Source organism: Lampetra planeri, chromosome 36 (assembly GCF_965212315.1).
Source record: "Lampetra planeri chromosome 36, kcLamPlan1.2.h2, whole genome shotgun sequence".
In the NCBI taxonomy this organism is placed as follows: Eukaryota; Metazoa; Chordata; class Hyperoartia; order Petromyzontiformes; family Petromyzontidae; genus Lampetra; species Lampetra planeri.
In genome coordinates, this window is record NC_136142.1 from 9,977,534 (window position 1) to 10,003,369 (window position 25,836).

The following is a 25,836-nucleotide window of genomic DNA, read 5'->3' on the forward strand; positions in this document are numbered from 1 at the left end:
AAGAGCGGACTCTACCATCTGCTCACCCTGGCGGGGGGGGGGGGAAGACGCCGGTGAGGGTGTGAAGGTAAGGGGAGCGGTGGCGCAGTGGTTAGCACCGCGCTGCCACTGCCTCGACTCCGCACCGGCGGCCAACCCGAGTTTGTGATTCAGTCGCTCACGGCCACCGGACAGCAGCGACGGCGAACGTCTGAACCGCTTTGCGGGGCCTGCCGCTTGATTCTACGCAGCCGTAAATGAGGACTTTGGGGCGGTGCGTAAAAAGGTCATGCACTGGGGAGACAAAGGTGGCCGGGCGTGAGGTTGGCCACCACGGCCCCACTCGTGGTGTGCCGTGACAGTCCTTGATCGGTGTTGCTCGCTTCATAGCACTTGCCCCGCCAGCCTGTGTAGGCTACACGGGGGATCTTGGTCTTTGGTAGAGTGGAGTTCTGGCTATTGGGATGAGTGCGGATATCAGATGAGAGATTGTTATTTGTTTTACCTTTGGTAAATACCTACACAATCACATCTCAACGCGTTAGTCAATAAGTGTGTGTGGCCTTTTATATATAGCAGGCGACGTTCCGGGCAATGACCCTTCTTCATCGCACACATAAGAGGGAAAAATCGAGGCCATATAAAACCTCTCGAAGCCGTACTAATTGGGAAGAGGTAAATCTTGAATTAAAGCTTTCGTGACTGCAGGAATTCGTATTCTTTGGGTCTTTCGGTAAAGTCATGGTAGATAAGTTCAAAGAAAATAACAAAAAATTACAAAAACACAAGCGTTGGTCATCAGGAAGAAGGGGTTAGCTTCTAAAGGTAAACTGTTTATAAAGGTTTTAAATGGGCGTAGCCCAAATGTCAGCAGCCAACGTTAATGTAAGTGGTCGGCAGCGACTGCGATGGTGGTGGGTTTGCCCACCAATCAAAGGGCTGCCCAGTAAAATCTTAATTTGGGAGCTTTCGTGTGCCTGTATACTGCCCAGTAAAAATTTGCATGATAATGTAAGATCGTTGAGCGGCCTCCACGGCAGGCACCCTGAGGTGGCTTGTTAATGAGGGAGATTAGCATGTTAATGGGAGATCGCAAAGCAAAAAACTTCGAGCTCGGTGAGCGAGGTGGCTGTGTTAGTGTGAGAAATTTAACCTGTTAATGTGAAATCAGAGAGCCGAAAATAACAACTAACATCAGAAGGTGGTAGGATGGCAACATCACAGCCAGTTATGACTTAAACCGGTTGATAACATCCTTCCAATGATTGCTCAGTTTGTACCCATCTTCTCGATTGAAATTGTGTCCGTGTCTATATATATGGATGGCTTCATGAACAAATCTTTGTTGATAGCCAGTGGGTTTGCAAAGTACCTTCTTCTTAGAGAAATCAATTTTGTGTGAACCATCCGCATTAAAACAATGATCAGCCATGGCCGAGGTATTAGTCCTACCGTGTTTCAGATCTGCCTTATGTTCACGAACACGGTCCGAGACATGTCGCTTAGTTTCCCCAATGTAACTACTGCCGCAGACACAGTTAGTTTGTAGACGCCGGGGTATTGCATGTCAGGGATCACATCCTTCACAGATGGGATCAGATCACAAATTTTATGTACTGTGTTAATTTGAACCTGGATCTTGTGTTTGCTCATGATTTTGGAAATATGTTTTGTGACCCCTGCTATGTATGGCAAGGTGATGGTTTTGATTGGGTCCTCAGATGGTTCTTTCCCAACGGTTGGGGTGATAGCTTTACAGATTGTGTAGTCTGAATATCCATTCATCTTGAGAGCTTGGTGTACGTGTTCCAGTTCACTGGCTAGGTGATGGTCGGAAATACATCGAGATCTATGGTGTAGAGTTTTTATGAGGGAATTCTTCTGAGAAGGATGGTGGTGGGAGTCAGATTTTAGATATGAATCCATATGGGTGGCTTTCCTGTAGACAGTGTGTCCCATTGAGCCATCTGGTCTCATTTCAATTAAAACATCCAAGAATGGTAGATTGCCATCCTTTAACACCTCCATGGAGTTGATGTGGTTGAGGAATTGGTTCAGAGCTGGTCGGCCATGTGGCCAGATGACGAACGTGTCATCTACGTACCTCTTCCACAAGGATGGACGTAGAGTGGATGCCTGGATGGTATCTGTCTCAAGTTTTTCCATGAAAACATTGTCTACAACTGGAGATGAGGGAGACCCCATTAGGGTTCCTTCAACTTGTTTGTAGAATGTTCCATTCCAGGTGAAGTAAGTATTGGTGAGGCAGTGTCTCACCAGGGCCGGTACATCAGCATTCAGTCCTCGTTGGACCAAATATTCAATGATTGCAATGGTGTCAGGCACAGGAACTTTGGTAAACAAAGAGACTACATCAAAACTAACGAGCAAATCACCTGTAGATAGTGAGATGTCCTTAATTAACGATACCAAGTGAGTTGAGTTAAGTACAGCTGAGGTGGTCTTACCAGTGAATGGTTGTAAGGTCTCAGACATAAATCGGGCCAGTTTGTAGGTGGGGGAGTCAATGGTGGAGACGATAGGACGAAGGTTCTTTATGGATATTTGGTAAGCTATACAATCTGGGTGGTCTAGCAGCAGAGGGTTTTAAGGAAACCCGCTATGTTGGTTCGATTAAAGATGCCGAATCGGTGATGATCTTGTTGATTTTCGTAACGAGGTTGTTGGTGGGATCTTTTTTTTTATTTTTGTTAATATATGTGGTTTTGTCCATGATGACTGGGTACAAACTGAGCAATCATTGGAAGGACGTTATCAGTTGGAAGGACGTTATCAGTTTAAGTCATAATTGTATATGATGTTCCCATCGTACCACCTTCCGATGTTAGCTGTGCTTTACACCCATTTCAAACTTGCGCTTTCACAGGGTTCACACTAGCACAACCACTTCGCGCGCCGACACGTACGTTGTGGCTCTGTGATATCCCATTAACACGCTAATCTCCCACTAACACGCTAATCTGTCATTAACATGCTAATCTAAATTAGCATGGTGATCTCTCATTCACATGCTAATCTCCCATTGAAATGCTAATTCCCCATGAACATGCTAATCTCTCATTAACATGCTAATTTTCACCTGGCAGCCCTTTGATTGGTGGAAACCCAACCACCATCGGGTTGGGCTGCCCACCACTCGCATTGTCATTGGCTGCTGACATTTGGGCTACGCCCATTTCAAACCCCTTATAAACAGTTTGCCTTGGAAGCTAACCCCCCTTTTCCTGAACATGACCGCTTGTGTTGCGATCGAAACGTCGTAGTTTTTTGTTATTCTCTTAGAACCTATCTACGTGACTTTATCGAAAGACCCAAGAATCTGATGGGATGTGTCCAGCTTCTACGCTTCTCTCCACGTGTTTAACCATTCCACCTGACCCACCCGCACTCCACCCCACTATTAAAGCTCAGTTGGTATCGCCCGCACATCGCGAGCCAATCAGCGACGAGGGATGACGTAATGCGCATTCCTTCTCGTGACGTCAGCCGGGCACGGCTCCCGTGGGGATGACTTTGGGAGGTGCTGCTTTTTGGGTTTCTTGCGTTTCGGTTGACTCGAATGCCAGGCCGTGGTGCTGGACCGAAGCAAAGCACAAGACAGTCCCTCAACGAGCCCCGCGTTCTTCAACAACAAAACTAAAACAATTTGGGAGTGCATGAAATATCAGCTTGCATTAATATCGTGACACAAAACCCATACTCTAAGCTAATTCGCATGGCATTCGCCGATTCATCTAAAGTCATTCTGCTTCTGTTACGTCTATCCCTCCCAATTCATGTTCGCCTCCGGACCGATATTTCACCTCCCTATCCACTTGTCTGGCTCCTCCCCGTGTTGTCCCTACCAAACATGTCTGCCTACTGGCCATATCAACCTCCCTAGCCAACATGTCCAACCCCGATCCATGTCTGCCCCTACCCAACATGTCCGCTCCTACCCAAGTCTAACAACCCTACCCAACATCTCCGCCCCTACCCAACATGTCCGCTCCTACCCAAGTCCACAACCCGACCCAACATTTCCGCCGACCGAAACAAAAATCCACCTCAAATTCACACATCCAAAAAAAGTTATCTTTCTCCCTTTATACTGTATCTCTGTTTCCTCCAGACCAGTCGTAGGGGCCGGGGGGGTAAACATCTTCAATTGTTGATGTAAATAACTATGAAGAAGTGCATTTTCAGATTTCTACAAGATATATCAAGATTCCGATTCTGCCTCACCTTGTCTGTGTCCAGAAATCGTGTGGCCATCTCCAACGTATTATCATTATGATCATTATCATTGTATCATGATGAATGTCAAGGCGCTCTTCCCCCTCCAACCCAGCTTAAATATACGCTGCCAAGCCTGGTGGTGTCCATTCAGACGCTGTCTTTCTGACAGACCTGTTCTTCACCTGAGGACGGCTGCTTGTGTTGTGGCCGAAACGTCGTGAGAATTATTTTATAGTTTTATTTTTATTATTTTATTATTTCCATTCTACGTGACTTTACCAAAAGAACCAAGAAGACATTATAATTGTATCATGATGATCATCATTATCATTGTATCATGATGAGCATTATAATTGTATAATGATGATCATTATCATTGTATCATAAGCATTATAATTGTATCATGATCATCATTATCATTGTATCATGATGATCATTATAATTGTATCGTGATGATCATCATTATCATTGTATCATGACGATAATTAACACTGTATGACGATGAGTATCATAATTGGATTATGATGCTCATTATCATTGTGTCGTGACTTACTCGGAGGCAGTAATACTTGGGGGCACTTATTTTATTTAGCGAACACCATCGGGATAATACACCCCCTACGTGGGTACACACTATTACAGTCGCTCGCCTATACAAAACACGAACCGTCTAACACTGACGGCACTGAACAGAGACCGCCAACAGCCATCTAGCAGCGCAATGATCGAGTGAAGACGGCACCGACAGTGACGACGAGATGGTATCGACGACGATCTTGAAAAGCACGACAGGGATCCCACTTCCAGCAAGAGCCACGAGGTCCCCCACAGGGGCCCCTCTTACACTCTCCGCGTGGCCTCGCCCCGCCCAGGCCACGCCCCCTAGACACGCCCCCTCTCTGGATGGGCCCCCCTCTGTGACCTTTCCCCTCGATGTCCCCTTTCGTGTCTATCGTGGCCTGCTGACGTGGGTACTGCCATACACCGCAGTTACCCTTTTCCGCCAGCAGCCAGCGCTATGCCACTACAATTGTATGATGATCATTATTATTGTTGTATCAATGATGATCATTATCATTGTATCATGATGATGATCATTATCACTGCATCATTATGATGTTCATTATCATTGTGTCATGATGATGACCATTATCATCATCGTTGTAAAATATTACTGGGGTGTGTCTGGACAGTCGCAGCAGCTACACTGGCTGCTGGCTAATCGCCTGATGAAGCTGGTTGTAATCACCCAGCGAAAGGTTGCGGTGTGATGAAGTAGTAACTTAATTGACACGTTTTGTTTACCCTAACGATCCGAATCGATTGGCTGTGTCGGGGTGGTGGCGGGTTTAAAGACACACATTGACGCGATCTAACCCAAAATAAAGATGTATTATGGATAACATTGGTCGCGAGCGCCCCCCCACTACTACTCCTACTTGCTACAGTGGCTGCTGAGTTTGTGTTTGGAGGCCCTCTTCCTGTGGCCACGGGCCGTGCAAATATAACAACAAATATAGACAAGCAGGCAATAACATCCCCTTATTACATCTGCTTTTTCACGTAAACAAAACAATCTATGTAAATATGAAGACATTCATCTGTATGATGTACGTCTCAAAAACCTCTAAGATACTTCCCGACAAGGTAGAAAGTTGAAATTTGCGACACAAGTAGCTTTGAGGACACAACAGGACAAATCTGAAAATCAGACATTTTTCAGTTCAAGGCCCCAAAATCTCGATGTTTAAGTACCCTATAAATGTGTGTGCCTAGTATCATTCAGAAACCGTTCAAAATATTAGATGGCGGGTTTTAGTTGTTTCATAGAGTGTTAAACAGCAAATCAAATTTAAACGAGAACCATTGCTCTATCTTTTATTGTTTTTGAGATATTTCGGATTCAAGCGGTTATGAACGAAAAAAAAATCCGTATTTTATGCTGTTCAAATCTGACTAATTATAAAACGGCAAAATATAGGAGAGCTTCCCCTCATAGAGTACTACGTTTATTATGTTGGTTCTTTCTGATAAAAACTTTTTCAGCTGAATCATTACATTGAGCAGTTTCTGATGGGTTTGTCTTTCAATATAAAAAGTTGAATCAAACATTACAGAGTTTTTTTGGGTTATATCGCGTAAATATATAAATGTTTTGTTAAAACCCGCCACCACCCGACACAACCAACTAGTAAGGATTCTAGATTTGAAGCTTTCATGACTGCAATGATTCATATTCTTAGGTTTTTTTCGGTAAAGTCACGTAGGTAAAAACATTAAAAAGTAAAATAAAATAAAAATCACGACGTTTCGGAGGCAACACAAGCTTCCGTCTTCAGGTGGTACCGTCACAGCCACGACAGCTGTATCAAGTAAATGAGAGATTGCAGGAGCTACCACTCCGTTTATATAATGGTTGGAGAAGGTGGTGGGGCAAGGGCCGCATACTTATTATTAATATGGTAAGGTGAGGCTTAAGACTAAGAATAGACTGCATAACAAAGGCTGAGCCTTTGTTATGGAGAGGTGCGGTTTGTGACTCAACCTGTGACAGGGAGACCACCACTAAACATGGTAAAACTGTAATGGTTGTCTGTCAAATAAGATTGGCAAATAAGTGTAGTTAAATCTTTTTTGCATGGTTAATCACATCTTTCCAATGATTACTCAGTTTGTAACCGTCATCACGGTTGAAATTATGTCAGTGTTTGTATATTTGTATGGCTTCGTGTACAAACCTTTGATGGTAGCCAGGAGGTTTGCAGAGAACCTTGGTCTCGGAAAATACAATTTCACGAGAGCCCACCGAGTTGTAGCAATGATCGGCAACGGTCGAATAATCAGTTCTGCCGTGTTTCAGATCTGACTTGTGCTCGCGGACACGATCAGAAACATGACGTTTCGTTTCTCCAATGTAGCAATCACCACAAATGCAACTCAATTTGTAGACTCCAGGATACTGTAAGTCAGGAACGACATCCTTCACAGATGGAATCAAATCACGGATTTTATGCATTGTACTGAATCGGACTTGGATCTTATGTTTGTTTAGAATTTTGGAGATCTTTTTGGTCATGCCTGCTATGTATGGCAACGTGATAGTTTTGGTCGGAGTTTCATGTGGCTGTTTCTGTATGGTGGGAGAAACAGCTTGGCGGATAGTGCGGTCAGAGTATCCGTTCATCCTGAGGGCCCGATGTACATGTCTTAATTCACCGGCCAGGTGGTGTTGGTCAGAAATGCCATGGGCGCTGTGGTATAGCGTTTTGATAAGATAATTCTTTTGAGATGGGTGGTGGTGGAAATCCGGTTTCAAGTAGGAATCTGTGTGGGTGGCTTTCCTGTAGACAGAATGTCCCAAGGATCCGTCAGGCCTCCTCTCAAACAGAATATCCAAGAATGGTAGTTTACCGTATTTCTCCACTTCCATGGTGAATCTGATGGATGGGTGTCTAGAATTGATGTGGTCCAAGAAGTGGTTCAATGCTGGGAGGCCATGTGGCCAGATGACGAAAGTGTCGTCCACATACCTCTTCCACAAGGAAGGACGCAGGGTGGATGTCTGGATGGCGTCTGATTCAAACTTTTCCATGAACATGTTGGCTATAACTGGTGACAAGGGGGAGCCAATAGGGGTACCCTCATTCTGTTTGTAGAAGGTGCTATTCCAGGTAAAATAAGTGTTGGTGAGGCAATGCCTAACCAGCGCAGGTACATCAGAATTCAATCCATGTTGGACTAAGTCCTCAATTATTGTTAGGGTGTCCGGTACTGGGACTTTGGTGAACAAAGATACTACATCAAAGCTGACGAGGATGTCATCAGGAGATAGTACCATGTCCTTAACCATAGAGACTAATTGGGTTGAGTTGAGTACTGCCGAAGAGGTCTTGCCTGTGAAGGGGAGCAGAGTATCTGATAGAAAACGGGCTAGTTTGTACGTAGGAGAGTTTATCGTCGACACGATGAGTCGTAGCGGGGTGCCTTCTTTATGGATTTTGGGAAGACCATAGAGTCTGGGAGGTCTAGCCGCCGATGGTTTTAGAGAGGGACGTTTGCTTGGTTCGATTAGGGAAGTCGAACTCGTGATGATACTGTTGGTTTTTGTCGTTAGGTTTTTAGTGGGATCGTTTTTAATTTTGGAGTAACTCCCATCATTAAGAAGGTCCAGGATTTTGTTGTTGTATTAATCTGTTTCCATGATGACCGTGGCATTGCCCTTGTCTGCCGAGAGGATGACTATATCATCTCTCTTTTTTAGGTCCGCGAGTTCAGAGCGTTCGTTTTTGCTGATGTTACTAGTGGGTTTCTTAGCATTCTTAAGAATAGTAGCTATTTCAGCTCTTGCTACATCCGCATGGATGTGTCCTATGCCTCTGAGGGCTACATCAATCTGAGAAATCATATCCTCTACTGGTATATATTTAGGGGTGACGGCGAAATTTAGTCCTTTGGCCAGTACCGTTTTTAGATTGTCAGAAATTGGGATGTTACTCTGATTAATCACGGTCTTGTTAACATCCAGCTTTGCGATGTGTGGCTCTGGTTTCTTCTTAGATAGGAGGTTGAATTTAGAAATCAGGTTAGCTTTGCATTTGGCTGACATTATTTTATTTTACTTTTTTATGTTTTTACCTACGTGACTTTACCGAAAAAACCTAAGAATACAACTAGTAAGGGTTGTCACGTAAACAGAACATGCCAATTCGTCACTAGTACAGCACACCGGTGTGTTGGAGAGCCATGCCACAACATTTACAATCTGAGTACGACGTTTCGCCAATAATTACAACTAGCTTCATCAGGCGACAACCAGATTTGTGGAGAAGTCCATCTGTTTCGTTTCTTATATAGAGGCGTAGATGTGGTGACCACGCTTTTGCGCTCTTGCGCAAAGTGGGGGGGATTACTGAGGCAACGTACATTATGCAATCGCATTATGCGAGCCCTTTGGCCTTGTCCTTCCTGTCCATTGTGTATTAAAATAGCCGTACCAACGGTAATCCCTACTGAAGTCAGGTGCCCTTTATAGGCATGCATTTAAACAATGTATTTTTGTCGCCTGATGAAGCTAATTGTAATTACTGGCGAAACGTCGTACTCAGATTGTAAATATTGTGGCTTGGCTCTGCAACACACCGGTGTGCTGTACTAGTGACGAATTGGCATGTTCTGTTTACGTGACAACCCTTACTAGTTGGCTGTGTCGGTTGGTGGCGGATTTTAACGACACATTCATATATTTACGCGATCTAACCCAAAACACCTCTATTATGGATGATATATTGGTCGCGAAAGCCTACATGTTAAATTTAATCAAGTCGTCAACAATTATTTTTTTCGAGTAATTAGTGTCTGATCGTGGATGAAAACTGTACAAAATCGTATCAGGTGAATCATTATATTTATTGAAGACGTGTGCATGGCGAAGACAGGCTTTATGATCTAGCAACATATATATGTAGTGCTAGGGTTGGCCACGATCGCCACGACTCGTAACCGGCAGTACTAGCTGAGGCCAGTAGAGAGCAGAAGGGAGGCCGGACCTGCTCAACAGTACCGTATTTTCCCGCATATAGCCCGCAGACGCATATACCCAGTAGACGCATATACCCCGCAAAAATAGCGTTTTGTGTAAAACTAATTTCAGATAGCCCGCACCTCCATATACCCCGCATGCATTCACAGCTTTAACGTCGTTACCGCAGCTTAATTCCATCATATTAATACATTCAACTATCAATTGTTAACATTAAAATCATAACGCGCACAAAGAAAACAAACTAACCGGAAACAAGTGAACATAAAAGAGTAAATAAGTAACAAACGTCAATATCCAATAAATAAGTAACACACATCTGGTAGATAAGTAAGTAAGCGTACTGTTTGGCTTTCCAGCATTCGACGTCATCATATTACAGCTACTGGACCGGTAGTTACCCCTGTACAGTTTTAGCACTGGTAGATTGCGCGCTGCGCAGACAATAGCGGCACTACGGTAACGCCATTGCCTCCTGGCAACAGAGCCATTGGAAGTTTGAAACAAAGTTCATGGTCTCGACTGTATAGTGCTCAGCCAATAGCAGCGGCCTAAGTTACTCAGCAATTGATTCCGCGTCTGGTAGACGCTTGTTAAGGCCCTTCGAATTGTGCAATCCATAGCCTCAGCTGAAACTTTCGCATCCCCCACAGCCACTGAAAGTATTACGGTAAACAAAGTGCGCCCACTTCAAACATTGTCGTTTCATTGTACAAACAAGTGGAATAATATAAAACGTGATAACATGTGCAATTTTAGTGTGAGTGGTTTATTCCGCAGGCTTTAGTCAAAGGTAAGTGTTGCATAGTGGATAGTCCTACCATGAAAAAATTTAACGCGTTATGACATGTCACACGTTTAAAAATGTTTTGGGATAGCCCACACCTCCATATACCCCGCAGGGTCTTGTTTTGTTTGTAAAAAGTGATATACCCCGTGGGTTATATGCGGGAAAATACGGTAATGATGGGCAGTTGGCCCTAGGTAATCCCTAGGGGCGAGCATCGGGACCAACGGTTGGGACCCCAGGCCCCCGGAAGGGGGCTGGGGGATGAGGTCATTCTCCAGGGCCTTCGAGAAGGTTCTGGAAGGGAGGCATGGTCAGGGGCGGAGTGAGCCGGGACCCTGTATATAAGCTAGGACCCTGAACGGCTCGAGGCTGAAGACTGAAGACCGACCTGGAGCCCTGAAGGGAGAAGAGCCTTGTAGGCAAAGCCGAACCCCTGTCTAGGGTGAGGCTTGAGCTGTACCAGTGAAGCTCCGAGCTTTTAACCAGGGAAGATTCAAGAGAAGACTCAAGCCCCGGCAGTGTAGGAGCGGCGATAGCCAGAAGAGGCGAGCTAGCCGGCTACGTAGAGCATCGGGTGGATGGGGCCATTACCCCTTTGTATTGTAGCTTGTTGAGTTGTTAAATGTTATAATAAACGTGTGGCCTCTAAGTGAAAGTTCCCTCCAGTTTATTACCCACTACATATAGAAGCGTTCTAAACACATCTCATCAGCCCAACGGCCTGATGAGATGTCTTGTGACCCCCTGATTAATTAATCCCTGACATTGTTGTACCTTTGCGTATTACTTTCTGTTTTAAATTAATCTTACTTTAAACAAATATTAGCTTTTAGAGAATTCAATGGTGGGTAACAATACATCTGGACCACCCTGTACAGTAAATAATGTCAGCAGTATTGCTTCAGCACAAGCAAAACTCTGGGACCGGTTTCGACATTCAGTGTATCATCAGCAGCAGCAGTCAGGCTCGCCTCAACTGATGCTGGTGATCGGCCCAGACGTTCATAGGCAAGGGGTCAGAGTTTGACATAAACTCGCATAATACACAACACAACACCGCATACTACACAACACTGAATAATACACAACACCGCATAGTACACAACACAACATAATACACACCACCACATAATACAAAACACAAAACCACATAATACACAACACAGCACAGCACTGCATAATACATAACACCGCATAATACACAGCACAACACTGCATAATACACAACACAATACTGCACAATACACAACACAATACTGCATAATACACAGCACAAAACCACATAATACAGAACACAAACAATCATTAGGCGTTGTTGCAGGCAAAATAAAAAGCAATTTATAACCGCAGATAAGCAGACAAAATGTCAATTCACATTATCTGTCTCTCGGCATCAACAGAAGTTCAACATACAATCTACCCTCCTACAACGCCGTGTGTTGTTTTCATAACGAGAATATGAAAGAACGCGATGAATGTATTAGGGGGCGCATTCTTATTGTAATATGAGGATATATCCGGCTCACTGATGTATCACAACTTGTCATGGTGATTGGCTCTGCCGGTCCTGGTTTACAGCCAATGGGGGGAAGCCTGGGGGCATGGCCCAGACGTGATGGAAAGGTGACAGCTATAAGGATTGGTTCAGCTGGCTTTGGCCTCAGCCAATGGGGAGATGAGTCAGGGGCGTGGTCCCGGGAGCTGACGAGGGAGCCTGGAAGATTCGATGCAGGCTAACGAGGATTGGCGGAAACGTACCACGTGACCCGGGTATTAAATAGGGGTGGAAACGAACGACACGTGGTCAGAACGGGAACAAACAGAGGAAGGGGGCCGAGTTGCCACGTGGCAGTGTGTCTCTCTCTGTCTATCTGTCCCTCTCACGCTGCCTATCAGCAGCGTGAATTAACTGTAACATAAGTTGAATAAAAGACGGATTCCAGAAGTCGTCTCAACGAGCATTATTACATTTTTATACCGCAAATGCGAATAGGATAAAACGCGATTGAGTGAACAGAACTACGTTTGAATAAGCGGTCGTAAGGCTGCCTCGGCATCGCACAGCGTAAGGCGGGATGCTGCTGGATGCTTCTGGATGCTACCCACGCGCCTCGGTCTTTGTCTGGCCTGCGTACGCACCGCACGTGTTTTCCGCGGACTGTGCCTTACCCCATTGTATTATTTATTCTCACGCGGTTTCCCCATAAAGCGGCGTTCTTCAGGAAAGCAACTACCACCGCGTGGCAGGATAACAAACGAAATAGAAAAAGTATTCTTGACACATCATCGCACCAGCACCCATCTGTACCAAGCTGATCTAGAGGGGGGCCACACGCGTTAAGGACGAGTCATTGGTACGCACCGCATTTGGTGCCACGTGCGCTTGGGAACAGCAGCACATGTCGTCTGACGGAGCGAGCCTTGACCTCCGGTGGGTGCTGTGTGTTGCGTGCCACCTCGGCGAGTTGGCGTGGGATGAATGGAGCAAGGAACTCGGGATATTAACCATTTTTATTTGACCAGATAAGAGCCCGCCGACCTTTAGAGCTCCTTTTCAGAAGTGACCTGGCCACTAATGGACAACGACCCGAAGTGGTTTATCATCATCGTGTGGAAATGTACAGCGGACAAATACTCTGAACGCATGGTGATGTCGATTCTAAATGTGAAGGCGAAAAACCGGAGGAAAAAAATTCACGCAACCACGGCGAGAGAGAGAGACGCCACAAACTCCAAATACACAGCAGCAGGCGTCAGGGTCGGTATCTAACCCACGACCTGCACACCAGGCGAGGTATTTAACATCTCCTAGCCACCGCAGCGCCTGAATATACGAATCCCCCCTCCCCCCTCCCCCCGCAATATGAGTAGCTGGAGTTCCATTGCCTCATCTAACTAGTTATGTAATGATCAACTATTTGAATAAGATCTTTACAGTCGCGATACATGCTTCGAATTGTGAGCAAGATTTTGTATTGTTATAATGATGAAATTCGATCTCCCGGTGCGGCAGTGGAAACAATGATGGCAACGTTTTCCTAAAGCCACCTCCAGCTCTGCCTCTGCTCAGCCAGCAGTGGAGAAGGGTCCGACCGAGTCCATGGGCATGACGCCCTGTGGCGGGGTGAAGTGTGGCTACTCTCGTCTATCCCCAAGACGTCCGGCCGGTATGCAAGAGTAGGCCAAATAACGTTGTCTAGAGCGGTGATAATCGTCGTCGTCAGCATCATCATCAATCCACGGCAGAAGATTGATGCTGCTGATGAATGCGGCTATGAGGTTGAACGCGGTGGCTCTTGAAGGAGCTGCTTCGTGGCCGTTATTAAGGTGGCTCTTGAAATGTTGAGTTTTTACCGAATTTTGGAGAGAAAAAAAAGGGTCGCCTTGTTATTTTGGTTGCTGACCCCCCCCCCCCGTTAGAGCGACACTTCAGCTGCTGATGAGTGCAGATAAAGATGAGGAAAGTGGCAAATTATTCAACCCCATCTACATAATGGCGAAATGTAACCACCAGTTAAATCCCACTCCACTCTGGACCCCACTCCACCCAGAAACACGCTCCAATAAGAACCCGCTATATTTGTGTTTTCTCTGTTATTTCGTCATTTTTTTGATACTGCCAAAAAAGGTCCCACAGATATAACTGCCCGACCCGAGCCAGACGTGTTGTGACACTGGCATTGTCCTTGTACTGTTCGTCTTTTGGTGGCGTTGTTCTCTGGTCTGACACCACTGGTGAGTGAGACAAGGCCCTATAGAAGTCTGTCTCTGGTGTAAAGTCAATCGTCTTTCAAAGACAATGCAGCTATTAGGAGCAGAGTATGCTCGTTTGCATGCTTTTCCCACGAGTATGTGTGGTCAATGCAGACTTGGTGCCTTGAAATAGACTATTTGGCGTTTACACTATTTGGCGTTTACACATGTGTAACACACGTGTTACACATGTGTAACACGTGTTCATGGACTCCTCCTCTCACCACCGGGAGATGTCGCAGCTGTCTCGCGGAGTGAACTGCTTTGGCAAATAACGTCAAAGCACAGTTGTTGTCATCATCAGCAGCATCATTTTCATCGCCGGCAGTAGCATCTGCAGCATCAATGTCACCCCCTCCAGCTTCCATCACCGTCGGTATCACGACCTCCATCACCATCGGCGTCACCAACAGCAGTCACGGCCCCTGGGTGGTGTTGTGAAGCCAGGTTATTGAGGGATGGTTGACAGATAAGGGCTTCACCGATGGGGGTGGTGGGCGAGGCGAGGGGTGGAGTCACAACCACCTGCTCTCTCCTCCTCGTCTCCCGGGGTTCTATAAGAAGGCCCTGGATGAGGTGGAACTCGCCGACTTGAGACGAGACTCGGACAAGATGCTCGCCCTCATCGCCTCCGTGTTCCTCCTGGTGCAGGGTGGGTGTCACCATCATCGTCATCATCACCATCGTAATTATCACAGTTGTCATCGTCGTTGTCATTATCATCATCATAATCACCGTCGTCATCATCCGATTCACGGTGGTACAGCTCCTGTGCCTGGGTTCGTTTCCCCGACTTGCCCAGCCTTTCTGTGTGACATCTGTGTTGTGTGTGTGTGTGTTCTGTGTGTCGTGTGCTCTGTGTCTGTTGTGTGAGATCTGTGTGCGTGTGAGATATGTGTGTGTTGTGTGTGTTCTGTGTGTATGTTGTGTGTGAGATCTGTGTGTGTTGTGTGAGATCTGTGTGTGTGTGTTCTGTGTAAGATCTCTGTGTGTGTCGTGTGCTCTGTGTGTGTTGTGTGTGTGTGTGTGTTCTGTGTGTGTGTCGTGTGCTCTGTGTGTGTCGTGTGTTCTGTGTGTTCTGTGTGTGTTCTGTGTGTGTGTGTTCTGTGTGTGTTGTGTTCTGTGTGTTCTGTGTGTTCTGTGTGTGTTGTGTGTTCTGCGTGTGTGTGAGATATGTGTGTGTTGTGTGTTCTGTGTGTGTGTGTGTTCTGTGTGTGTGTGTTCTGTGTGTGTGTTGTGTGTGTTGTGTGTTCTGTGTGTGTGGTGTGTGTTCTCTGTGTGTGTGTTGTGTGCGTTGTGTGTTCTGTGTGTGTGTTGTGTGTTATATGTGTGTGTGTTGTGTGTGTTGTGTGTTCTGTGTGTGTTGTATGTTCTGTGTGTGTTGTGTGTTCTCTGTGTGTGTGTTGTGTTCTGTGTGTGTTGTGTGTTCTGTGTGTGTTGTGTGTTCTGTGTGTGTTCTGTGTGTTCTGTGTGTGTTCTGTGTGTGTGTGTTCTGTGTGTGTTGTGTTCTGTGTGTTCTGTGTGTTCTGTGTGTGTTGTGTGTTCTGCGTGTGTGTGAGATATGTGTGTGTTGTGTGTTCTGTGTGTGTGTTCTGTGTGTGTGTGTTCTGTGTGTGTGTTGTGTGTGTTGTGTGTTCTGTGTGTGTGTTGTGTGTTCTCTGTGTGTGTGTTGTGTGCGTTGTGTGTTCTGTGTGTGTGTTGTGTGTTATATGTGTGTGTGTTGTGTGTGTTGTGTGTTCTGTGTGTGTTGTATGTTCTGTGTGTGTTGTGTGTTCTCTGTGTGTGTGTTGTGTTCTGTGTGTGTTGTGTGTTCTGTGTGTGTTGTGTGTTCTGTGTGTGTTGTGTGTGTTCTTTGTGTGTTATGTGTGTGTTGTGTGTTCTGTGTGTTCTATGTCTGTTGTGTGTTCTGTGTGTGTGTTGTGTGTTCTGTGTGTGTGTGAGATCTGTGTGTGTGTTGTGTCTTCTGTGTGTCTGTTGTGTGTTCTGTGTGTTCTCCCCCTGCTCTTTATGGATTTCCTTCGGGTTCTCCAGTTTTCCTCCAATAGCCACCCCCCCCCCCCCCCGCATAAAACGTAACTGGCACTTTATTGGCCAAAACATCCCGGTGCTGAAAAGTTACCCGCGAATTACTCAGTTTGGGATTGTGCTGAGAGAGACACAAGAACACTGACGCCTACCTAGGCACTCCAATACGACCGTTGTCATAATCACCACGAGGATGCCATAATCATCGAGCCTCCCCATGTCTCCACGTGTCTCTTTCTCCGTGTCCGCCCCACTCTGTCCCCTCGTCTCTCCTCCCCATGTCTCCTCCTCGTGTCTTCCTATGTCCACAAAAGACGGCGGTCACCGCATCGCGCGGCGCTTTCAGATGCACTTCCGTGGCCGTCTGGAACGCCCTGCTCTTCCTTCCGATATTAGCAAGCCACTGGAGCTATGCACTTTTACTACATCGTCTAGATTGACAAACTCATTTCTCTAGAGAACTGCTTTTTGTTTAGTTTGTTGTCCTTCCCCCGCACCTCCAATTCGCGCGGTTGGCTACATACGGAAAGAAAGTAGCTCAACATACACAAGTCTTCCCCGTGTCTCCTCGTGTCTCCCCATGCGTCTCTCCATGTCTAACCACCTCCCGGTGTCTCCCCCATGTTGCCCCACGACTCCTCGTGTCTCCCCATGCGTCTCTCCATGTCTAACCGCCTCCCCCGCGTGTCTCTGCACAGCGACCGCCCAGGGCTGCGGGGTGCCCAGTTACCCGCCCATCGAGAGCCGCGTGGTCAATGGGGTGGAGGCGACACCCAACAGTTGGCCCTGGCAGGTGCGTGCCTCACTCCTGGCTCCCCTCGCGAACAGCCCCGGGTTTTACCCTCGCGGGGATTTTGCGCTCAATCCCAGGGCCCCGATCTACGCTACCCCCCCCCCCCCCCGAGCAATCCCGGTTGCGGAAAACCAGATCACTCTCCAAGTTACCGCTGGAACCGCCTTTGGCAACGACTTGCTCCGCCCGCGACTCGCTCCGCCCGCACGCCGGCGAGCGGTCGCTCTGCCCCGTGGCGTCCTGGGTTGGTGGCCCGTCGCGTCGGCGCAAGCGGTGGCGCTCGCCGATCCGAGCACCGTCCAGGCACCGTGAAACCCCTCGTTCGCCCTTCTCCATGAGATCGGGGGGGTGGGGGGGTAAGGGGCCGTCCATAAATGACGTCACGCACCTAGGGGAGGGGGGTCAGACAATTGTGACGATGTGTGACGAGGGGGGGGGGGGGTTGAGAAATGTGACGTCACATCAAAATGCGCAACTTTAAATAAATATAGACAACACGTTCTACTTAATTAAATAGACTTTTTAATAAATGTTTTCTCCTACAACATTAGAGTGCAGAGGCACATTAAATACGCACTACAATGACAATAGTTTAAAGCGATTTGAAGCACGTTTTATATATTTTGGGGGGGGGGGGGGGGGGCAAAGTTTTGTGACGTCATATTTGAGGGGGGTCTGACTTTTTGTGACGCCGTGTAACGAAGGGGGGGGGGGGTCAAAAATCGTCCAAAATCGCGTGACGTCATTTATGGACGGCCCCTAATGGAGTGAAGCAATAGGGAGGGAGGATTTCTCTACAATTTAGGGTTGTCACCTGGATATTGGTGGCGAAAGCCCGACTGCTACTACTACGATGTGTTCAACTGTAACAGAGAGTTGACACCTGTGTGTTATTATGATGGTGGTTTCGCTTGTTAACCCGGCAAAGCCTCAGCGAGTCTCAATACTCATCTTCAGGAGGGTCCTGCTAAGCAGAACTTGCCGCGGCTGCGGCTGCTGTTGCTGCTGCTTGTGTAGATTCCAATTTTAATGATTTGCCGAGGGTAATTTTTCTTACATTTGGCAAATTTGGGACCGTGACGCCGGCACGCTACGTGATGGGAGTCACTGCATCTTTAATGTCGACCGCGAGCAATGCAGACGGCGCATACTAAGTAGTAGTCGTACCGCAGTTCACACAAAGACATGGGGGTATTAACCGGGGCGGCCGCTTGGAATTCGAACCGTGAACCTCCACAACAGCAAGCGGCGACCACGGTCACCGCCAGGCCGTGCGGGCCGAGGGAGCGGCCCCAGCAGAGACGGCGGCCCCAGCAGAGACGGCGGCCCCAGCAGAGACGGCGGCCCCAGCAGAGACAGCGGCCCCAGCAGAGACAGCGGCCCCAGCCGCTCAGGGGCAGGAAGACTGCGTCGCGAGAATCGTGCCGAGAGTAACCGCCGCCATTTTCGTGTTGAGGTGGCGCTTGTGTTGGTGGCTGTGGTCGTTGTTGTTGTGGTTGATGAGATTACGGTTATAGTGGTTGATGTGGACGTGGTTGTTGTGGTTGTGGTGGTTGTGGTGGTTGTGGTGGTTGTGTTTTGTTGGTGTACTTTGATGAGATTACGGTTGTTGTGGTTGATGTGGACGTGGTTGATGTAGTTGTTTTGGTTGTGGTGGTTGATGTGGTTGTGGTGGTTGTGGTTGATGTGGTTGTTGTGATTGATGTGGTTGTGGTGGTTGTGGCTGCTGTGGCTGCTGTAGATCTCCCTGCAGTACCTGTCTAGCGGGTCCTGGTACCACACGTGCGGCGGGACCCTGATCGACCCCCAGTGGGTGCTCACGGCGGCCCACTGCATCTCGTGAGTTGTACCTCATCACAACCTCATCATCACCACCTCATCATCATCACCACCACCACCTCATCATCATCATCACCACCACCACCACCACCACCTCATCATCATCATCACCACCACATCATCATCACCACCACCACCACCTCATCATCATCATCACCACCACATCATCATCACCACCACCTCATCATCACCACCACCTCATCATCATCATCACCACCACATCATCATCATGATCACCACCACCACATCTTCATCATCACCACCACCTCATCATCACCACCACCACATCATCATCATCACCACCACATCATCATCATCACCACCACCACATCATCATCATCACCACATCATCATCATCACCACATCATCATCACCACCACCACCTCATCATCATCATCATCACCACCTCATCATAATCATCACCACCTCATCATCATCATCCTCATCACCACCACCAACATCTCTAGCAGCAGCAGCATCTCATCATCATGAGCAGCAGCATTTACATCTTATCTCATCAACATCAGCAGCATCATTTACATCTCAGCTCATCAACATCAGGGTGACCATTATCTCACCAACAAGAGCAGCGTCTGCGTTGATGCAGTCTTCAAAATGAGTAGCTGGTGCGGGGTGTAATCATCGCCACCGGGGAGACAAAGGCGGCCGGGCAGGCGTGGCACTGGCCAACCTACCCCCTCGTCATCGGTGTGCCGTGCCACGGTCTGCATTGGAGGTGCCACTCGCTGACAGCACTTGCCCCAACGTATCTGTTGAAGGCTACCCGGGTGGTCTTTGCCTCTGCGTATGCGTGTGACAGCGGTCGTCCAGCGTGGCCTTAACGTGCACCTAGCCTGGCACAAGCGCCGTGATGACGTCACCGCTACTTAGTGGTGGTTAGCGCGCCGCGCTACGAACCCGGCCGCCAGAGTTCGATTCCCGCTCACGGCCAACACCGGTGACGAACTGAACCTGTCCCGGGCCTCCCCTAGGTCGACTCGACCTCAAATGAGTAAACATCGCCGCCGGAAAGACAAAGGCGGTCGGGCGCGGTGCTGGCCACCTCCTCATAAGCGCTGTTAGCGAGTACTCGTCCCGACAGTCCGTTAAGTGGTCGTCCATAAATGACGTCACTCACCTTGGGGGGGGGGGTCAGACATTTGTGACGATGTGTAACGAGGAGGGGTGGGGGGTTGAGAAATGTGATGTCACATCAAAATGTGCAACTTTAAATAAATATAAACACATTCTACTTAATTAAATATACTTTTTAAATCAATGTTTTTTCCTACAACATCAGAGTACAGCGCCACATTAAATACGCACTACAATGGCAATAGTTTAAAGCGATTTGAAGCATGTTTTATTTTGGGGGGGGGGGGCAGAGCTTTGTGACGTCATATTTGAGGGGGGGTCTGACTTTTTGTGACGTCGTGTGACGAGGGGGGGGGGTAAAAAAATCGTCCAAAATCGCGTGACGTCATTTATGGACGGCCCCTAAGGCTACCCGGGTGACCTTTGTCTGTGTGTCGCGTGTACGGCAGCTCGCGCACGTACCGCGTGGCGCTGGGCAAGCACCTGCTGAGCGTGGCCGAGGGCGGCGAGGTGCAGGTGGAGGTGGCGGCCATCCTCGTGCACAGCGGCTGGAACGGGAACAACGTGCAGGGCGGGTGAGTCGCCAGACTCGCTTGCTCGCTCACTCGCTATTTCACTCGCTCACTCACTCGATCGCTCACTCACTCGATCGCTCACTAACTCGCTAGCTCACTCACTCGATCGCTCACTAACTCGCTCGCTCACTCACTGACTCGCTGTCTCACTCACTCGCTCACGAACTCGATCGCTCACTAACTCGCTCGCTTGCGAACTCGATCGCTCACTAACTCGCTCACTCACTAACTCGCTCGCTCACTCACTGACTCGCTGTCTCACTCACTCGTTCGCTCACTAACTCGATCGCTCACTGACTCGCTGTCTCACTCACTCGCTCACGAACTCGATCGCTCACTAACTCGCTCGCTTGCGAACTCGATCGCTCACTAACTCGCTCGCTCACTAACTCGATCGCTCACTAACTCGCTCGCTCACTCACTGACTCGCTGTCTCACTCACTCGTTCGCTCACTAACTCGATCGCTCACTGACTCGCTGTCTCACTCACTCGCTCACGAACTCGATCGCTCACTATATCGCTCGCTCACTAACTCGATCGCTCACTAACTCGATCGCTCACTAACACACTCGCTCACTCACTGACACGCTGTCTCACTCACTCGCTCACTAACTCGATCGCTCACGAACTCGCTCGCTCGCTAACTCGCTCGCTCACTAACTCGATCGCTCACTAACTCGCTCGCTCACTAACTCGCTCGCTCACGAACTCTATCGCTCACTATCTCGCTCGCTCACTAACTCGATCGCTCACTAACTCGATCGCTCACGCACTGACTCGCTGTCTCACTCGCTCGCTCACTAACTCGCTCACTAACTCGCTCACTAACTCGCTCGCTCACTAACTCGATTGCTCACTAACACGCTCGCTCATTTAACTGACTCGCTGTCTCACTCACTCGCTCACTAACTCGATCGCTCACTAACTCGCTCGCTAACTCGCTCACTAACTCGATCGCTCACTCACTCGCTCACTAACTCGATCGCTCACTAACTCGCTCGCTCACTAACTCGCTCGCTCACGAACTCGATCGCTCACTAACTCGCTCACTAACTCGATCGCTCACTAACTCGATCGCTCACGCACTGACTCGCTGTCTCACTCGCTCGCTCACTAACTCGCTCGCTCACTAACTCGATCGCTCACTAACTCGATCGCTCACGCACTGACTCGCTGTCTCACTCGCTCACTAACTCGCTCACTAAATCGATCGCTCACTAACTCGCTCGCTAACTCGCTCACTAACTCGCTCGCTCACTAACTCGATCGCTCACGCACTGACTCGCTGTCTCACTCACTCGCTCACTCACTCGATCGCTCACGCACTCTCTCGCTCGTTTACTTATTCATTTGTTCTTCTTCTCACTCGCTCACTCCCTGACGCCTGTAAAGGAGTCTCGTCGGGGCTTAGGTGACGCTTTCCTGGCTGATCAAGTGGATGCATAATTATCATATAAATTCATCGAACATTCAGCCTCGTGTCAGACGGTCCGAGAACGCAACCTTGGGAAGGCGCAACATGACCTCGTGCGCAGGCTGTGGGAGGGGGCGATGTCTTGGGGGAGGCCTTCGTCCAGCAGTGAATTGAGCATGGTCGACGACTGCGTCTCGCACGCAGGAATGACATCGCGCTGATCCGTCTGGCACAGCCCGTGGCCCTGAGTGACAAGATCCAGGCGGCCTGCCTGCCCCCCGCGGGCCTGGTGCTGCCCCACGACTACCCCTGCTACATCACGGGCTGGGGACGTCTCGTCAGTGAGGAGACGCGCTCGCTCACCCAACCGATCGCTCGCCAAATCGTTCACTAAATCAAAGCAGCCACCCACTCACACAATCACCCAACCACTCACTCACCCACGGGGTCACTCACTTAACTCGCTCACACACTCACCCACCAAATCTCGCGCTTAACCATTCACTCAACCAGCCACATACCCACCGAATCACTCAGTTAGCCATTCACTCACCCAGCCACACGTTCACTCACCAAATCACTCACTTAGCCATTCACTCGCCCACCCACCCACTTCCCCAACACAGCCACACTTTAACACCGTCTCCGTCTCCCTAGCTCTGCCACACCATCACCACCATCATCATCTCACCTGTGTCCACCCTTCTCCCCGCTCCTCTCTCTGTCTCCCTCTCGCTGCGTCCGCTGTAGCCGGGGGGGACCTCCCGGACGCGCTGCAGCAGGCGAACCTGCCCGTGGTGGACTACGAGACCTGCAGCAAGCCCTCGTGGTGGTGGTTCAACATCCGCGAAACGATGATCTGCGCCGGTGGGGATGGCTACGACTCTGGCTGCAACGTACGGGGACGCACGGCGCTGTCACTTGAACGCGTGTGCGCGCGTGTGTGTGTATGTGTGTGCGTGTGCGCGCGTGTGTGTGTGCGTGTGTGTGTGTGCGTGTGTGTGTGTGCGTGGGTGCGTGTGTGTGCGTGTGCGTGCGTGTGCGTGCGTGTGCGCGCGTGTGCGTGCGTGTGTGCGCGCGCGTGTGTGCGCGTGTGTGTGTGCGCGTGTGTGTGCGTGTGTATGTGCGTGTGTGTGTGCGTGTGTGCGTGTGTGCGCTCGCGTGTGTGTGCGTGTGTGCGCGTGTGTGCGCGTGTGTGCGTGTGTGTGCGTGTGCCTGTGTGTGCGCGCGTGTGTGCGTGTGTGCGCTCGCGTGTGTGTGCCTGTGTGTGCGCGCGTGTGTGTGCGTGTGTGCGTGTGTGCGTGTGTGTGCGTGTGTGTGCGCGTGTGTGTGCGTGTGTGCGAGTGTGCCTGTGTGTGTGTGCGCGTGTGTGCGTGTGTGTGTGCGTGCGTGTGTGTGCGTGTGTGTGTGTATTTGTGGGGAGCGGTGGCGCAGCGGTCACTACACTGCGCTACGAACCCGGCGACCCGGGTTAGATTCCCGCTCACGGCCAACAACGGTGACGATTGTCTGAACCTATACTGGGCCTCCCCTAGATCGACTCAGCCTCAAATGGGTACCTGGTGCGGTGTGTAAAACATCGCCACTGGGGAGACAAAAGCGGCCGGGTTTGGTGTTGGCCCATCCACCCCCTCGTGTGTCGCAATCGCCGAAGAACCACAAACGAGCTGGAAAAGGCAGGCGGTGAAGCGGTGCTACCAGCAAGTGCCCGAGCTCTGCAGTCCTCTCTCAATGTCAAAGATGTTAGCAAGTTTTTTTGTTAAAGAGCACCCGGAGAAAACCGCATTTACACTTTGACTCTGCACCACACCCACCCACCCACCCCTCCCCCATTCTCCCCACTGCTCCCCACCCCCCGACCCACCGCAGGGCGACTCTGGGGGCCCCCTGAACTGCGTGAGTGAAGACGGCTCGTGGGCCGTCCATGGCATCGTGAGCTTTGGCTCGGGCCTGGGCTGCAACTCCATCTACAAGCCCACCGTGTTCACCCGCGTGTCCGCCTTCGTCGACTGGATCGCCGACGTGAGCGATCCTCCTGCTTCTCTCCCCCACCTGCCCACCGGCGCCCCCCCCTCCCCCATCAGTTCTATCCGATCACATTCTCTGCATAGCTGAACTTAATCGCAGCGTAACAGCGATAATGGGTTGTTGTTGTTGTGCATATGCTCACGGCCAACATCAGTGACGATTATCCGAATCCGTCCTGGGCCTCCCCTAGGTGGACTCAGCCTCAAATGAGTACAGTCTATTAAGATCATACGGGGGATATTTTTTTCTTTGTCTAATCCCAATTGAGTGAACTACGATGCCATTTTCCAATTTCGCCAAATTTGCGCTGTGACGTTGGTCGTTTTGAATTGTGGTCAGTGGATATTTAATGATAAAAAAGACGATTAATTATTTTGAGATAATACCCAGCATTATCCGGGGCAGCTTCCAGGATTCGAACCGGGAACCTCAAGTGGCAAATCACGCCACTGGGTGATGACAACCGAGAAAACGTGTGCAGTAGCATCTCATTCGGTAGAGTGGTTCAAATCGCCCATTTGATTAGCTATGGTTGGCTACGTACGGTGGGAAAGAAGATCGTACGTACATACGTACAAATCTGGCAGACCGCCCTTGTGATTACAAACACGATTCCGCACCGACTGCTCCACTTACAGCAATGGACGTCACTGAAGATCCCGCGACGTCGTACGTAACAAGTCCCGTCCTCTGCTCGGTGCCTCGATCTAAATTTGAAATTTTAAACATTGCAGATTACTTGATTGGGATCATGCGCAGCAGCAGCAACATCGCTCCCCTCCCCTCCTGCAAAACCACTGCAGGCAGCGTGCCTGGTGTGAAACACATCGGCGCCTTCCTTCGCCCCACGCGCCGCTGTTAAGAGCCACCGCGTCGACGCCTCGCGCACTCAGTAATTACGCACGTAACTGTGATTAATAATTATTACCGTGCCCCCCCCCCCACCCCCCTTCACCGCCGCACCCTCCCAGGTGATGGACACGTACACGGTGCGTGCCGACGACTCGCAGGTGATCATGTTCCACTGAGGCATCGCGGGGGGGTCAGGAGGTTATCGCGGCCAATGTTCATGACGACGATTCCGAAGCAACTCGCTCATCATTTCCTCCGTCCCTCCTGCCTGCTGCCGTCGATCCGACACCAGGAGGTGTCCGGGGGAGTCGGCTGCCGTCAAGGAGCTGAGAAATTCTAGCCAGGGTTGCTCGTGAGCGAACGTCGTGACAACGTCGCGTCGGTAGCGGATCGATTAAAAGTTGAGCCAAGAAAGCGGAGTCGCGCTTTGCCCCTCTCTGTGTGTGTCCTTGCTGGCTTTCGTTTTCGTTAAAGTGTGATGCATGTGCCGTACAGCAGCCAGCTGTGCCAATCGTAGGTGGGCGAAACGCAATCCATTTTCTCCTGTGGAACCAAAAACAGTGAACTCAAAAGCCATAAAAACCCAACAGAATGTACACGTATCATGTGCATACATAACGTACTGTACATACATGAATAATGTATATCCATAATGTACATACATGTTGCTTAACTGTGAATAACCCAACCGCAAATCTATATCAATTTTAATTTAGATGAATACATTAACCCCCCCCCCCCCACCGGGCTCACATTTACCCCCAGTCTATTTAAGACTGAAACAGGAGGGAGGATTTCTCCACAACTCTGGATGTCGCCTAAAATTGCCCATAGACTTACATTGCCTAAAGACTAACATTGCCCATAGACTTACATTACCCATAGACTCACATTACCCATAGACTCACATTACC

At 49.2% G+C, this 25,836-nt stretch overlaps 1 protein-coding gene across 1 annotated transcript; it reads left to right on the forward strand.

Moving 5' to 3' along the window:
* Positions 1 to 14,851: 14,851 nt before the first annotated feature.
* On the forward strand, positions 14,852 to 25,341 carry LOC144730790 (chymotrypsin-like elastase family member 2A). The gene is made up of 8 exons (XM_078611542.1): positions 14,852 to 14,952; positions 17,024 to 17,118; positions 18,860 to 18,957; positions 20,502 to 20,627; positions 22,247 to 22,383; positions 22,793 to 22,938; positions 23,912 to 24,064; positions 25,042 to 25,341. Exons 1-8 carry the CDS (start codon positions 14,913 to 14,915, stop codon positions 25,096 to 25,098), a joined length of 852 nt encoding a protein of 283 aa, XP_078467668.1. The 5' UTR covers positions 14,852 to 14,912; the 3' UTR covers positions 25,099 to 25,341.
* The last annotated feature ends 495 nt before the right edge of the window (positions 25,342 to 25,836 follow it).